This window comes from Gallus gallus, chromosome 13 (genome assembly GCF_016699485.2).
Source record: "Gallus gallus isolate bGalGal1 chromosome 13, bGalGal1.mat.broiler.GRCg7b, whole genome shotgun sequence".
NCBI lineage: Eukaryota > Metazoa > Chordata > Aves > Galliformes > Phasianidae > Gallus > Gallus gallus.
Window position 1 is genome coordinate 15,022,876 of NC_052544.1, and position 16,121 is coordinate 15,038,996.

Genomic DNA, 16,121 nt, shown 5'->3' on the forward strand with positions numbered 1-16,121 from the left:
CCATCTATTCTGACCATCCCATAAATTCTGTGAACTGCATTTCATAGATTGTGACCACAGCTATCTGCAGAGGGGCTCTGTGGGAGCTCAGAGCTGCACTGCTCCCAAGGAAGACTTGATCCAGCAAGGTGTTCCATGGGCTCTCTTCCCACCTTCCTTTCAATTGCATTACTCAGCATGGGGCCAGGGGGGTGAACTTAGAGCTTTTTCCAGGGAATTTCAAGGATATTTACTTCCTTTTTCTACTCTACTTTTATCTTCCTTTTACATGGGATGTGCAACTTCGTATTCTGATTTTGTGGAAAAATGCAGTCCCGAATGAACACGGCTCCTTTTGAACAGTTCTCCTGGATTTAATCATTTCTTCCTCTTTTTTTCCCTACTTTTTGCTGGAAGTGCAGGTAGACTGTTTAATCACCAAATTTCTCCCATCCCAATTATTAGACTCAAACCAGTTAGAAGGTAAGATCTGTAATTAACACAGGGTACTCAGTTTCAACTTTTGGTTCCCCATGCTATCCTGTTCTGCATCAGCATCCTTGCTACAGCTGTGGAAGGTAAATTGATTTTCACAGGGAATTAATTACCTGCTTTTAGAAGTGTTGTGTATTACAAAACACACCTTATTGTGACAGTTAAAATCCAATTTTTGTCTTATAGAGACACTTCATTATTAAATGCTTAATTTACCGTTCAGTGTAACATGCTTGATATGCAGATTACTAAGATTTCCCTGTATCAATAAAGAGCCTGATTTCTTTTCCATTAATGAAGTTTGCAAGCTACTTGAGGTTCTCAAAAGTTGCTATTTATATATGCTAGCATAGAGCAATGAAAGTATATCTGAATGTGACTTGTATTCTGGCTTGCATGGCGTCTAAAAGGAGAGCCTTGAACATTTAGGCAAGCAGTTAATTCAGTTTTACCATTTAAGTGTTGCAGGTTTTCCATGGAAAAAAAAAATCTGTTTTTTGTCATTCACTGATCAGTTACACAACAAAGGAATGCAGGGGGAAGCTAGAAGCATGGTTGTGCATGCCTTTCCTAGTGCTTAAATTCAGTGGACTTCTTAATGAGATTAAACATCTGTAGCAATGATGACAATGGAGTACAGACTATGAGAATATTTGCAGGCAGAAAGCCCAAAGCCAACTCGAAACCACACCCAGCCGTCCTCCTAACAGTGACAGAGCTCAGATGGAAAGCTGTAGCTAAATTGGAGGGTTTTAAAATCAGTTGTGCCTTTCATTTTCTCAAGGCAGGAAAACAGGCATTTGTCTTCTTCACAGTGTGGCTGCAGAGCTGAGCTCACAGCGAGGAGAGGGGAAGCAGTGCTTTTAGTGGCTCCCCTTCCAATTTCCTGTCTGTTTGTTGATATCACTTTCATAAATGTGGTCTGACTTTGACTAAGAAGAATGAGATTGTTTTGTTTACCTGTAACAATCTATAAGCCAGCTGACATTCTTTTACTTAACGAGTTATGCACTTAAAGAATCTTTGATCAGCAGAGTATGGAAGTGGAAAGGAAAAGAAATGGCTGATTTTTGAGTTTCTTTAGTTATCCTGAGGGGTCTTCGTTTGATGGTTACATAGTCTGTATCTCAGTGACTCATTGGGGTTTAAAAGAGTTCAGGGCACGTCGGTGCAGATCAGAAGTTAGAGCAGAAGTTGCAAAAGTAGAGTTGATGAACCTGTTTGGCCTAATTCTGAGCTCACTCAGTTGTGGAATCAGGTGTTAACAAATACAGTCAAGTTCACAAGGAGAAGGAGAGAATTCAGTATGAACATGAGAGAAAAATAAAAGGGAAGAACTGGTATGATGGGAAAGGAGGCCTAAAGAGCTTCTTTTGAGGAGTGTATAATCACTCTAATGACTTTGCATTCTCCTCAGGTTTTAGACACCTAGAAAAGAGCTAGGATGTACCACTGATGCATATCTCTGGTTTCCCTGGAGTTCAGACATGATGAAGGGAGGGAGGGGAACATTTGGACAGTCTCTTTTCCCCTGAGTTAATTTTAAAACCCAGTGCATGACACTGAAAGCTTGCAAACTCTCCTCTTTGGATTTGCCAGCCTGTATTTACAGCCTAAGCAGAAATCAAAGAGAAAAAAAATATTTGACAGCTGAGTCAGCAGGAGGTTGCTTCACCAAGATAAACAGAGATACAGTTGTCAGAGGTCTGCTGGATGTTTAGACCACTGTTTTGTTATGGAAAGGTTGAAGGCTGTACCACTACACTGTGCCTTCTAGGAATCTGATGGGCTTCAGTGTGAGCAGAGCTGGCTGCTGGTAGATTCAAATCGCAGGGGGTTCATTTCACATCCATTTGAAAGACACATTTAGCGTACAGGAGATGCAGTTTACCTTGAGTAGGTCTGTGTTCCGTAAATTCATTCACACTTGAAAATCGAGTTTCTTAAGGAAGGGTAATACAATGTACAAAAGCTTTAGTGACTACATTTTCCTGGTAGGGAACATAAGTTGCTCATGAGTGCAACAGGTTTTTTCAGAAGAGCAGAAAGCAGCCTTTGCTTTTATGCTGAAACTCTTGTTTTACGTGTTTGGTAGTTACCACGCTTGACTCCATTAATGGTGCCAGTTTTAACATGTTAGGAATTCCATATTAGTAATTCCAAGGTAGATTTAAGTGAAATTATTTCCCCAATTACCACTTGAAATAATTTAAATGTTGTATTCCTTATTGATAAATATTTGTCTTTGTTTTTTCTCCTAATATACAGAGTGCCGTTCCAGACCCAACACAGACAAAATGTCCAGCAGGGGAGGGAAGAAGAAGTCAACCAAGACTTCACGCTCTGCAAAAGCTGGGGTCATATTCCCTGTTGGAAGGATGCTACGTTATATTAAGAAAGGCCATCCGAAGTACAGAATTGGTGTTGGTGCCCCAGTGTACATGGCTGCTGTACTGGAATATCTGACTGGTAGGTTTTGCAGAACAACATGAAACAGCAACAGCAAAAGAAATAATACAGACTGAATTTGCACAGTGTGTTAATGGAAAAGAGTAAAAAGATCCTTTGATTTATAGGAGACTTTTGAATGAATAAATAACTTATGGCTTAAGTAACTGCTGTTGTTGACACATCTAAGCCTAAAGTAAGATACAGTCACCCCCGCTCTTGCCTCAGATAGTTTTTGTGCAGTTTAGTATTTCATTTGCTTTGACTCTTTCTATTTAGGCAGTCAGAGGGATTCTTACATCAGTGAGTATGGACTGGATCTCACGTCTCAGAACAGTAGTTCTTTTTACCATGTGTTTGTTTATTTTGATGTTCTATTTGCAGCAGAGGCAAGTGTGTCCAGGGAACAGTGATCTTTAAGCTGTAATCCTGAGCTGATTCTCTGAGGAAGAATTGAAGTTCATTCTTTCATTTTTCAATGTGAGGACAAAGTAGCAAAGCACATGGTTTAACAAGTACCATTATTGACAGCTATGATTATAGGCATTGAAGGCTATTTTAGATGCAACTCATAATAGATATTGACAAGGAAGGACAGAAATAGGCTGATCTATTTTTTTTTTCTATAAACCTTTTTCCACCCCTAAAAATGAAGATTGGTAACAGAGAATAATTAAGTGCTTAACTTCTGTGAGGTACTCCTTTTACATGGCTGAATTTTCTGAGCCATTAAACTTCTTTATTTTCATTTGTTCATATTCACAGTTTTCCTTATTTGAACCTTTTCTTTAAAAGAATGCTTTTAAACTTCATAGATGGCCTTAAAAGTTAACATTTCCTTCAGCTAGGTTTCCTGCTTAGAGCAATAACAACTCAAATAAAATGCCTCTTAGAGTGAATGGGGCTTTGAATGCTGCCCTTTTCAAGAAACAGACCAATACAGGTGAGCTCAAGACGCTGCTAATGAGCAGCATGTGTTATTGACTCACTGACTTACAGGTTTTCTGAGATAGTGACAGTTTAGGTAGCAGAGTGTAGGCCTGGGAAATAAAAGTGTTTCTTTAACTAACATGCATCCAAAGATACTGGTTCAGGAGATGTTTTATTATTATTTTTTTAATGAATAATTGTACACACTGCTGCTTTAAAAAATAGTAAAAGAGGTGGCAAGGAGAGAAGGATGAAGAAGAGCTTAGGAAGAAAAGCATCTTTACTTCTACCTCAGAATATTTGTTAGGTTTTTGTTTGCTTTTTTCCCTCTGAAGGTTGGTTAGCCCTCATGACATGTAAGTCAAGATTATCTTTCATTCTTATGAAGATAGACGTCTCAAAAACAAAGATACTCTTTTTCTTCCCTTACTTAGTTTTATGTTTTATGACTTTTTCAGCCTGATGACTTTTTTTCCCCACTTTTCTGTAAGTTTTTTGCACTCTATATAACAAAGTTTTTTAATACTTAATGATTAATATATTTTCTGAACTTCAAGTAACACATCCTTTTCAGTATGATTCAGAAACACCCCCCTGAAATAGAACAAAAATCTTTCTGCTTCCTATGTGGTTTTATTATTTTTTTTTTATCCTGTTGGTAGTTATTACATTACAAAAATAGAAATCTTGATTTCTTTCTTGAGGCTCTTAAATATGCTCACATCTGAGACTAAGTGGAGTTTGAGCCATTTAAAAATAAAAGCAGGAACGTGACATAATGGAGATAAGACCATGATAATAAACTGCATAAATCAGAGAACATCCAGGAAGGAGAGTAGAAATGTGAAATATGAAACACAGTTACAGGAAAGAAAATCTTCAGGAAAAAAAAAAACTAAGATGAAATGGCAGAAATGTGACCTAATAGGAAGGAACGTACTAAGGTTTGAAAACTAGTTCATGTGTGTGCAGCATCTCTTTAGAAGATGAGGTGCTAAATTTTGCTGGCCTTTGTGAAAGTTTAACTCTGGATGTAAATCTGAAATTAGGCCTTAACGTGATCAGATCTGGGATTTTTGATTTAGCTTGGGATTTAAACTTCCATAATGCTTCCAGCTGTTTGGACTTGCAATTCAGTTTCGAGTCCATCTGTAGTTATGACTTTATCTGCTTTTACTCTGGAGGTAGCTCTGTTACTATATATGTGCTCATCAAAAAGTGAAAATACCCATTCTGTAATTTCTTATAGCATATGTGCCCATTTGTCATTTAAGCTCTTCCTCAGTCTGTGCTCGACAAAGTTCTTTTCAAGCTACATTTGTGTTCTTCTCACGCTTTTCTATTAGCTTGTGTATCTGCTTTATAGCTCCAAGAGGAGGAACATACATGGTTTTAGCACACAGGTTAGTCTGGCTGCTTCAGTTGCTGAGAACTAAATGCTGTGCGTATTTGCTGTGCTGATTTTCATTCTCTTGGCTTCTGATGGCTGCTTCTGCAGGGGCTGGCTAGAGTACACCTTCCCTGTGCTCTTTGTTGTGGTGACTCAAAAAATAATAGTAAAAGCCCCCATAATATTAGCAGCCAATAAAGTGATTTTCCTTATCTCACATTTCAACGTATTTAAGTACTAAAGAGTTGCACAGAGGGCATTCTCCTCTTACTAAAATTGTTGTTGTTACTTGTAACAAATATTATCAGGTAATTCTCCCAACGGCACACCAAGTGTTTGTAATTTGCTTTCTCTGGGCATATCACCTGCTTATTCTTTCTTGCTTTTTATCTAAGGAAATCATATGCGTCATCCACTGTAAATAGGATACAAGTGTGTGTTTGAGGATGTATGTGCAGAAGATATCATTGTGTTTTACCAATAATAAGTGGATATACTTTCTTCACTCTGGAGAAATAGTGTGGATGATGAAGAACTATAATTTGTGATTCTTATTCCTTTTAATTATTTTCTGCTTATGCTGCAGAACTAATTTTAGGTGTTATTAACTAGTTCAAGCTGTCAAGAAGTTCAATGTTACTAATTCCTTCTGTCATCTTTGCTTATTGTGGCTCTTTTGTTACAATAGTTTACTGCTTATTTATCTTCACATGTGTGGAAAACTACACTCCTTATTTTGTCTGCGACATGGAGCACCAGTATCAGTTTGTATCAGATAAAACAGAGTCAGGCAAGAAGGTAGCTGCTGCCTTTGGCTGGGGCATTGCAGCTGCTCAGATTCCCTTGTATGGTTTGTATTTGGCCAAACCCATCCAGCTGTGTTTGTAAACAGTTATTGTCTCTTTTGATCTACAGCTTGCATAGGTTGTGATATGACTCTTTGGTTACAATGTTTGCCCTTGGAGGAAAAAAAAAAAAATTATATATATATATATATATAAAGTGTATATATATATATATATATATATATAAATCTCCTGAGCATATTTAGAGGCAGCAAGAACCAGGCCTGCAAGCAATTTCTGTTCCCCCCTGCCCCCATCATCTTCACTATGCTGTAAACAATTTTCAATTGCTAAAATGTCATAGCAAATGAGGAAAATGGGAAGTTTATAGAACAGCAGGAGAACAGGAATATGGAAGAAATAAGACTTTGATTTACATTTGTGCTGTACTCACTGAGGTAAGGTAGGAAAAAAATGTCTGTTTTCTCCATTAGGGTTTTTCTTTTCCCCCAGTGAAATTTTATTGCCTATTGTGTACTGTTGATCGTGTATTTTGTTAAAATGTACAATAAGCACCTTTTCAATCCCAGGGTTAGAACTGCATCTGAGGCATTCTGGTGCTCACCTTCGGTTTTGTTCTCAGGCTTTCTGATGTCACCCGCATCCCTTAATGGACGTTCATGTGCCGGTGTTCAGTTCTTTGCATTTTCACCTTGATTAATTTTCGATGTGGAAAACTTTCTAAAGCTAGCTGCTGATTGGCTGCAAAAGAGAAGCCCTTCCTGAAGGCACTGTGTTTAACTGCTTGCTTCAGATAGTCACTTTCCAAAGTGCAAACTGATCAACTTGAACTGCTGTTCACCTCTCATGTTCTGCTTGCTGCTGAAAAATTTTACAGGGTCACAGAGGAAAACAATGATTTGCCCTGTTTGTTGAAGCAGAAGTACTGCTGAGCTTCTGCTTTGAGGCAGAGGGGTAGCTGAGAGGTCCACAATAAAAAAGCATTAGGTTAAAAGCAGATTGAAGTTCCAGGCGTTCTGAGGCTGCCATAAATAATGATCCATAGGGAGCAATGAAATTTAAGAAGAGAATTAATTGACAGTATCTTTTTGATACAGTTGAGACGTATTCACTACCAAGATACATTCCTTCTGTTTAAACAGACAGCTTCAGAAACACTAATCCCTATTACGGTGTTATGCCACAAACTGTGTCCCAGAAGAGGTTTAAAGTAAATTAAGGAGCTTGTAGGACCCAGGCCTTATTTAAGCAAGCAGGAAACTACCTCTTCAGCTCCGATGTGCTTTTAAAATGGATTAATACTGGGTCTAAAACACATCAGAGTTGTTTATGCAGTAGCCTTGCAAGCAGAGGCCTTTAAAAAATAGAATCATAGCAAAGCTCTTTTGTAACGTTCTTCTCTTACATAAGGCTTCAGTCTTTTCCTTAACAGAAGTGAGATTGTCACAGCTAAAAATTGCAATTCTTTAAGAAGTGACAATTTAGATTTAAAACTTCACGTTGTTATAACTTGAGTGGCTAACATTCTTTCTGAATTAACACATGCATGAATCGGTGTGTTTCACATGTATGTAAATGAAGAGCTTTCTTTCATTGATTAGCCCTACGTTGGCTCCTACCCTGTAAACCCTCAAGTGTGTGCCTGTCTTAACTTGTCCCATGAACTTCAGTGGCTCTTCTAGTTAGAAAACCTAACCTTACAGAAAGCAACTTGCCAGGTCAGGGTTCTGCTGTATTCTGCAAGCCACACAGATGAAAAACAATAAAAGTGAAAGCATTTTCACATGATAAAAGCCCTCACAATACATACTGATTGGTCAGTATAGACACCTATTTCAGAGGGGTACGTTTGTATCAAAATTTGCATTTGTGTCATTCTGAGATCATGTACAAAATGATACCTCAGGGTTGTTGGTGCTTATTTGTTTTTTGTTTTTACTGGATTATTGTCTCCCATTGACAGCTGCTAAATTCAAGTTATTTTAATACTCTTAAAGAGAAAACCTACAATTCTATATTATTCTGGTAATGTTCCATCTCTACTTGCCTAATTTACAAGTAAGCAACAACTTCAGTTATAAGTTGCTGTTCAGTTTAATAGTGTTGAAAGTATGGCTTAAAGGTCAATAACTATAAAGGGGAACAGTATTTCAGTAAATCTGTGCTACACTGAAGGACACAGTAACAGAAGTTCTGTGTGAGGGCTGTTATTTAGGTATTAGGTTCATAAAGTATGTAATTTTAAAGCTGTGCTTCATCACTGACTATCTTAGGCAATTTAAACATCTGTTGGACTTTTTTTTCCTAAGAAATATGTACTGTTGTTTGGATGAAAATAACTTGGGTTAAATCCCATGGTCCTATTAGACGAGAGAGCTGCTAGCACGCTTGGGCATTCCTTCAGGCCCTACTGCTCTCACATAATATCCCTATTATCCCTGCCTTGCAGAACATGTGAAAGAATACAGGACATCACTGGGATAAGTTAGCAGTAATGGCACACTGTGGAAATATCAGACATGGTGTTTTTAATATTTCAGACATTGCAGCCCATGCGTGTAAATGCTTTCATTACTTCAAATTATCAAATATTTTATTCTGTCCTCAGACTGAGTGCTGCATTTATATTGTGTTCTTAAATGTCCACGGCCTTATAATAATGTTTCAATTGCAGGCAGGCCTGGTCTGCAGAGCTGGAATTTGTATGGGGGTTTTCCAGCAATTTGAAGAAATCCTGGCTCAATGCTGCCAAAACAAATTTTCCACAATGTATAGCAATAGGCTTTTATGAATTTTGATGGAGAGTTTAAAAGAGTAATATTAATTCTCACTTTAATATGTCAGAGTTGTGCTTTGGGGTATTTTTTTTATGACATCACTGATAAGAGCTAGTTTCTTTCCTCACATTTTGTCTCACATCAAGGGAAAAAAGCATTCTAACAGTACTTTCTTTTATGCCATAAGGTTTGCTTAAGAATGCTTGAATTCTGGTTATACAGTGTGTTTGCGTTGGGTCTTCAGTCTTTTTTTTCCACTCTACATTTATCCCTAATTTTCATTCAAAGGTGAAATTCCATACAGATTGTTAGGTGCAGCAGGATGAAATGCTTCATGCTCAATGTAAACTTCAATGGGGAAGAAATAAATTTAGGGGACGTGCAGTGAAATACAATATTTTTGAAATAAATAGGCAGCACTTTTCCTCCATTACAAAAATGTCTGTGTTGTAGTGATGCTTGTTGCAAGATGTTACGGGTTCCAAAAATGAGTAACTTCAGAAAACTATTTTACACATCCATAGAAATAAAATTCATTGGGAGGCTAAATGGGAAGATGGCATTTCTAGCTTCAAAAGCCCCTAAGTTGCAAATGGCTGGAATTGGAGGGAGTACTCTGGAAAAGCAGCATTTTAAGTAGTAGGAAGAGTATTTCAAGCAGTAGTCCTCTGGAACATCTGTTGTTCGGCACTGGTTGGGGACAGAATATCAGGCAAGGTGTAGTTTTTGCTCTGATGAAATTGTAGCTACTCTTTAAATTAGACTGCTGCTGGCTACCCAAAATAATAGAACTTTTTGCATGGTGTGTTCTCCAGACATGGATTTAAAACAAACAAACCAAAAGTGTTGAATGTCCTATTAGTCTCTCCACAACTGCTTCTGCAAAGTAGTAGGGAAAAATATTTGCAAATATTTTTACAAATAGTTTTGTAAATGTATTTGTAAATATTTTTCTTCTAAACAATAAAGATTGTGTTTGCTTACAGACACCTGTATTTATTATGGCTTTCGTTGTCATCTTAGTGCTAAAAAAGACTTGGAGTTGTGGAAGGACTTAGAGACATCAGCAATTTAATGAGTCATAATGTTTTCAGTAATAAACTTGGAATCCAGCTTGCTTTGCTGTCAGAGGTGGTAGCTAATAAAACCATTATCGCCATCTGCCAGATCTTGTAGAAATGAGCATGCTACAAAAATGAGAGCACAACATGCATGGATTGCATCAGGTCATTCTTTAGTGAAGGCTCTGGCTGTAACTTGTGTGCTTCGCTTCTCTCTACGTGGGCATGGCTGCATGTGCCCTTGAGATACATTGCTATTTCTCTTTCTGCCCAGGGTTTGGAGTCACTTCAGTAAACTACAGAATTTTCAATACAAAGCCATCTCTTAATTTTCTTTGGTTAATAATGTTATTAATATTTACTGAATTTCAGTAGATGATTGGCATCTGCCACTTGACTTCTTTAATGTTTGGAAATGCAAGTTCCTAACGTGCCTACAAAGGTCAAAGACTAAGCTAGGACCAAGTCAGAGGAGCTCAGCAGTCAACTGCCTTCTGTAACAGCCAGACCAAAGCACACATGCTGCACTTGATCAAGTCATGTCTGGCAGCAGTTAAATTAATCATGTCAGAGTGTATTTCTGAAGCATATGTAAACTGTTAGGAGTAAGAGCAGAGTGTAAACTGCTGGGTAGGGAAAGCTCCAAAGGAAGAGAAGAAAAAAGGCAGAGTTAGATGGGATTCTTTAAGTCAGTGGAGGAGAAATAGGTTATCACTTTTGAAATCAGTACTCGCAGTGTGACTGTGGTAATAAATAACTTCTCAGATTTAAGTTCCCTTTCAAGTGTCACCATAAAGTGAACTCATACACATTTTATCGGTGATGTTTAACCTGAAAATTAAAAAAAAAAAAAAGTATGTTATATAGCATTGCATCTCCTACAAGGAAAGGAAAAAAAGCAAAAAGTTTCATATAAAGAGTAGAAATGAAAAAAGAGCTGAAGAGCACTGTGAGTCAGATCAGGAGGCTCTAAGTGGAAGTGGCTTTTGTGGCCTGAACTTGAATTTTATGTAAACAGCAGTCTGTCATCTGCCTCCCAGAAACACAAAACTTACAATAACTTGGCACAGTTCACAATTTCTCCTTTAAGGGGCCTAGTTCTGATACAGCTCTGAGACTGAAGCCTGAAGGTTTTTTATCGCGTCCTAAGAGAATGATTGCCCTGCTGAGAGTTGAGGTTTCACCAAAGCTTGTTCATGGCAGTAAAATATCTTGAATTGATTTTCACTGCATCGAATTTCCATGACTTTGAACCAGGGCTGAGAACTGTTTTACTGGAATGCATAAGAGGGAAAGTGTTGTTAAATGTTTCTGCCTCCACTGTTGGGACTGTGGATTCCAGGGGGATTGGGTGGAATACACAGAGAGAAGAATGCAGGAAGCTCTTAACAATCTTTGTTGACTGGGGTTGATTGGGTTAAAACCTTCCGGAATCATGCAAAATGATTCTGAAGTCAATAAAATACTGATGGAAGGTTGATTAATTTAAAGTACAATGAACAGACTCCTTGTCATATATCTGGCTCTATAGCCAATACACTTTTTCTCAATGGAATTGTCAGCATTCATTTTTCTTTCATTTCTGGATATTGTTCTCAAATATTTTATTGTGAGGAGAGGCTTCAAAATTTCTTTTGGAAAAAGTTCCATGTTGGAGCTGCAGCCTTCAGAAGTTGGCTTTATGTCAACGCATCACCTGGTAGTTGTTAAGAGTTTAATTTTCAAAGCTATGATTTCATCTCCCTGGAGAGAAGGCGGACAAAAGGATTCAATGCAACAGCAGATTTTTAGTTTGAGACGTAAACAAAAAAAAAAAACCAAAGCACTTTTGGGATGAACTCAGACCGGATTAAATTGAGTATTTACATTTAGAAAGTATGACAGCCTGAATGCATGCTAAGCTAAAGGCTTTGTCATTTAAGCTCTAAAGGAGTTGTAGTCAATAATGACCGGTAATACTTTGTTAGGGTAAATGAAGTGGTGCATTGTGTAGGAGTGGGAGAAATGTGCACTTAATTTTGTTTATATCCAGGTCTATAGTTACTACTGTGCCTGATTTGCTTACGTCCAATAGTGATTTGTTTTATTTTAACCTCAGCATTGAGTTCTTGTTTCAAAATTTGCAAGTGTTATGAAACACCAAAGCCCCGGTCCTGAATGGGCAGCAGTGTCACTATGAAATAAATGCAAGTAATGGAAATGGGAACTTTGTAGGATGTCCAAGAGATGATCAGAGCAGAGAGGTCTCTGCAAGTGAAGGGTGAGGAACTTGCTCTGGCAGCTCGCTCCAGGATGAGGTTTTTGTGGAGACTTCTAACAATTTTTGATAGTGTTTGAGTAGGAAAAGCCTTGAGAGCAGTCTTTCCTGTGGTCTTATCTCAGGCTTAAGCACAAAGATATACAACCTGTTTTCCTTTCTCCTTTTAAAATGTTGAACTGAACTTTAGAAACCTCAGGAGGGGAAAACCAAAAAACCAACAACAAAAAAAAACCCTGGTGCTTTACTTTGAGTGCTAAGAACAGGCTTAGACCAGTTTTCATTACCAATATCCATTTGCCTAGTTCCAAGCATTGCAAAGGATTTTTTCACTTGGTATAAATGAGAATTAAATAGAAGTTAAGAAAAAATTTCCCAAATTAAGACTTTCTTCCCACTTCAAACATTCACTTTAAATTGTGTATTTTGAACCAAATAATGTGTTCATGCTGTAGTCTGACTCCTAAAGCATCCATTGCTACAGGAAAGTAGTTCATACATCAATGTATCACATGCAGGCATGACATTCCTATTTAGTTTTTTCTTTCCCAATTATTTGCTTTCTGCCACTTTTTACTGGACTTTTTTCTTATATTTGCAGGTAAAGTAATGTGTGTTCTGCTTTTTTTTTTTGCTGCTGTTGTTATTTGAAATGCATTTAAAAGCACAGGGGAAGTCATTTATAAGCCAACTATAAAGAGTATCTCTTCCTAGTAATCTAAATTTCAATATATAAAAATTGAAGAGGTATATCTTTGAAAGCTTGTCATGATGAAAACTTGTATATTTCCCTCATGTTCAAAAAAATACATTAAAAAAAAACCTCCTATAAAGTATGTCTCATAGTTGCCTTTGCCTGAATGGTGGCCATGTCATTATTCTCTGGGGTGGAAATACCTTGAGTAAACATATGGCAGGAGTGGAACAGACGTTATGCAACCTACTTGCATCCTTTCTGTGAGCCCTCATTCTTGCAAAGTGATCTTGCTTTGTTTTTCTGGACGGATATATGTGCCTAGTGAGTCAAATATGGAACCTCATAGGACTTCATTTATTTTGCCTCAGCCACAACGAAGTTTTTGCAATTCAGTTGAATTGCATGGATATTCCTGAACATCCATTTGATGAGAGTTCTTGTAGATGATCGGTATTTATTTACTTGCTCACATACTCGGGCAGATTTTGGTTTGTGTTCATAAATGCCAAATTTAGATATAATTAGATCATTAAACCTGATACGGTATTAAAAAAGAAAAGTATGTATCTGTGCATTAGGTCCTCCATTTGGTTGCCTGTGTTCTGGCTTCATGGCCCTCTCTGTAGGGATGCTGCACGCTATTAGAATGTTACCTTTAATGAAGCAGAGCTCTTTAGTGACTCAGCCCCTTGAAGCTGATAGATAGGTGCTTCCAACATTGCCCCAAAGAAGGATCTGACTGCAGAATTGGGATCGAACTGCAGTTTTAAATACCTTTTCCCACCTACTGCTCTTTCAGCCACGTGCCTAAATTCAGAGGGATCGTTCTGGAAATGTGAATCATCTTCCTTACTGACAAGGCTAGATTTTATCTCATTTAAGATTAGCTTAAAACACAGATGAAACACCATTTAAATCTTGTAGATTCAAAGTAGGATAAAACATGTATGAAAGGAAATTTGGCTGCCAGCAGAATCCAGCCACGTAGTTCAGATCCCATCCGCATCCAGAAGGTCTCAATTTTCAGCATATATAAGGGCTCTGATCTGTTGGGCTTGAGTTGGGTTTGTCTCTGTCAGTGCTAAATCAAAAAATTGTTCTCTGTATTGGCCCCATCCCCTTTGAGGATCCCCTCTGTCTGGCCCTGTATGCACAGCAGGGTTGTGCAGCTCCCTGTGCTGGAGGCTCTCTGCATGCACCAGCAATGCCTGAATATGGCTGGAGCTGCGAGGAGAAGGTCAAAAGAAAAAACCCACCCTCTATGCCCTCCTCCTTTCCCTGAGCTCCTCTTTTGTGGTCCTCAGCAGCAGTGCAAAGCGTTCTGTTCCCAAAAAGGAAGTGGGGTACCTCAACTTCCCTAAAGGACCATTAGAAAACTGTAATTTCAAAATGAGTTTCCTGTCCAAGGAAGAGGGCTTAGCACTTGCAAGAACAGTTCTCCACTGTACAGGGCAGACATTTGAGTTTTATGGGGAACAAATAAAACATTCCTCTGTGCTTTACAGGCATAACACTTTCTTAGACTCTTTAGTTACAAAATGACCTGCCTGCATAGTTATGCCGATGGGTTGCAGAGAATAACACGGCCCAACTGTTCAGCGGTGCCTGACGCAGTAAAGGAGCGGAGGTGGGGGAAGCAGAGGCAAACCAAAAAGCAGTCTGCTGCTTGCAGCCATGCTTTGCAGCCAGTAGTAAACTCTGAGATACAAACAAAACGATTCCTGCTCTAGAGAGGTGGAGGTGGTGGCATTGCAGTGACACAGAATCTTATTGAGGTCAGTGGGAATGTACGGGGTGTAACCAAGAGCACAGCTTGCCCTTTGGAATGTGATACAGGTCCTCTGTCACAACAGGCAACGTGGGCTAAACCTCAAATGTCTGAGCTGTGGCTTATGAGAAGTATGTGGAAAGGATTATGCCAGCTTAATTCTGTTCTTTGGAGGTGTGGAAAGCATAGCCAGGTTGACCTTACCCTGCTAATCCTGCTTTAAAAATAAATTAATTGTTGTCAGCATGAGATGTTATAAGAGTTACTTTCCGGGGCTTAGACTTTGTGTTCTGTCTTGCCCTATAATAAAGTAAATTGCCCACTTTAAAGAACTCAGAAACAGTGAAAGTCCACCAAAATCCTCGATGAAACTCACCGTAGAACATCCAGAAGCAGCTGTACGTTTTCCTGTAGATGTCATTGTTAGCTTATTGTGGGACTTGTGATGAAAAATAATTGGAGAAGCATGTTAAGTTCCATCTAATGAAGAGCCCTGGTCTGTGCTATATTGTATTGCTTAAGATTTACTGTGTGCTGCAGTAAAGGCATGTGGTCACATGAGCCTTGATTTTGATCTTTTTCATGTTAAGATTACAATCTTAATTGACTTCTATTTGCCTCTAAAGCAAGCTTATGGGAGGGCTTTCTTGATGTAGTTTCTTATTAAATGTGAAAGCACTCTGAAACACAAGTTCTAATGTTAAATTTTAGCATGTTTTCATGTTCAGGTGTATAAAAGGCATTTTAATTTTTTTTCTTTTTCCTCCAAACACTTCCAGGTTTTAGAGAAGGTAATGTTCCAAAAGCAGTGGTGAAACACAATCTGTGCAGAGGGAGATGAAAGTTTATGGATAATGCAGACAGCCATAGCTTGTAACTACAAAGTCAGATAAAACATATGCTGTCTTTTTTTCCTTGTTCCCCAGACTTTGTTTTAATTAATGATGTTCTTTGCCTAAGGCTTGTTGAGTGGAAGACAGATAAGTTAGCAGGTGAGGCTCCAGCCCTGTGCTTCATAGATCCTTGCAGGAGAGCAAGTTAATCTTTCCTAATTCCAATAAAAGTCATCATAGTACAGCTGTTAAGCGTAATTTGTCAGGGCTGGACATTTCTTTTAAGAGGATGATCTACTAGGAGCAAACCAACATGATTTATTGGTTACATTTTCTGGCCAACTTCTTCTTGAAGGGACAAAAAAATCGTTAAGTGTAGCATCTGAGCAGTTTGTATTTGCAGTATCCTAACTTGGATGCGCGCTTACACGCTTCCATAACGCTACAAATAAGGAATTGAGGATAGCGGTTTCTCTACTAATTAAAAACGTGGAAGCAATGCAAACCAGAATTCGTATTTGTGACAGGTTTTAGAAAAATCCACCTTTTGTACTTCTGATCCTCTGCCACCTTATAGAAAAGGGAACTGAGGGAAATAAACACGCAGTAAACTTGAGAAGAACACAGAACAGTCGAGAACTTTACAAGGACAGCAAAGTAAACGTAGTTTAGACCACAGG

At 38.3% G+C, this 16,121-nt stretch overlaps 1 protein-coding gene across 4 annotated transcripts in view; it reads left to right on the top strand.

The window, feature by feature from the left end:
* Positions 1-16,121, top strand: part of H2AFY (H2A histone family, member Y) — a 45,367-nt gene that overhangs the window by 5,474 nt on the left and 23,772 nt on the right. For all 4 annotated transcript variants that reach the window (NM_205007.2, XM_025154811.3, XM_025154810.3 and 1 more), the window contains exon 2: positions 2,743-2,943. In NM_205007.2, coding sequence (NP_990338.1) covers positions 2,772-2,943 — 172 coding nt within the window. In that variant the 5' untranslated portion in view covers positions 2,743-2,771. The remainder of the gene's footprint in view (positions 1-2,742; positions 2,944-16,121) is intronic.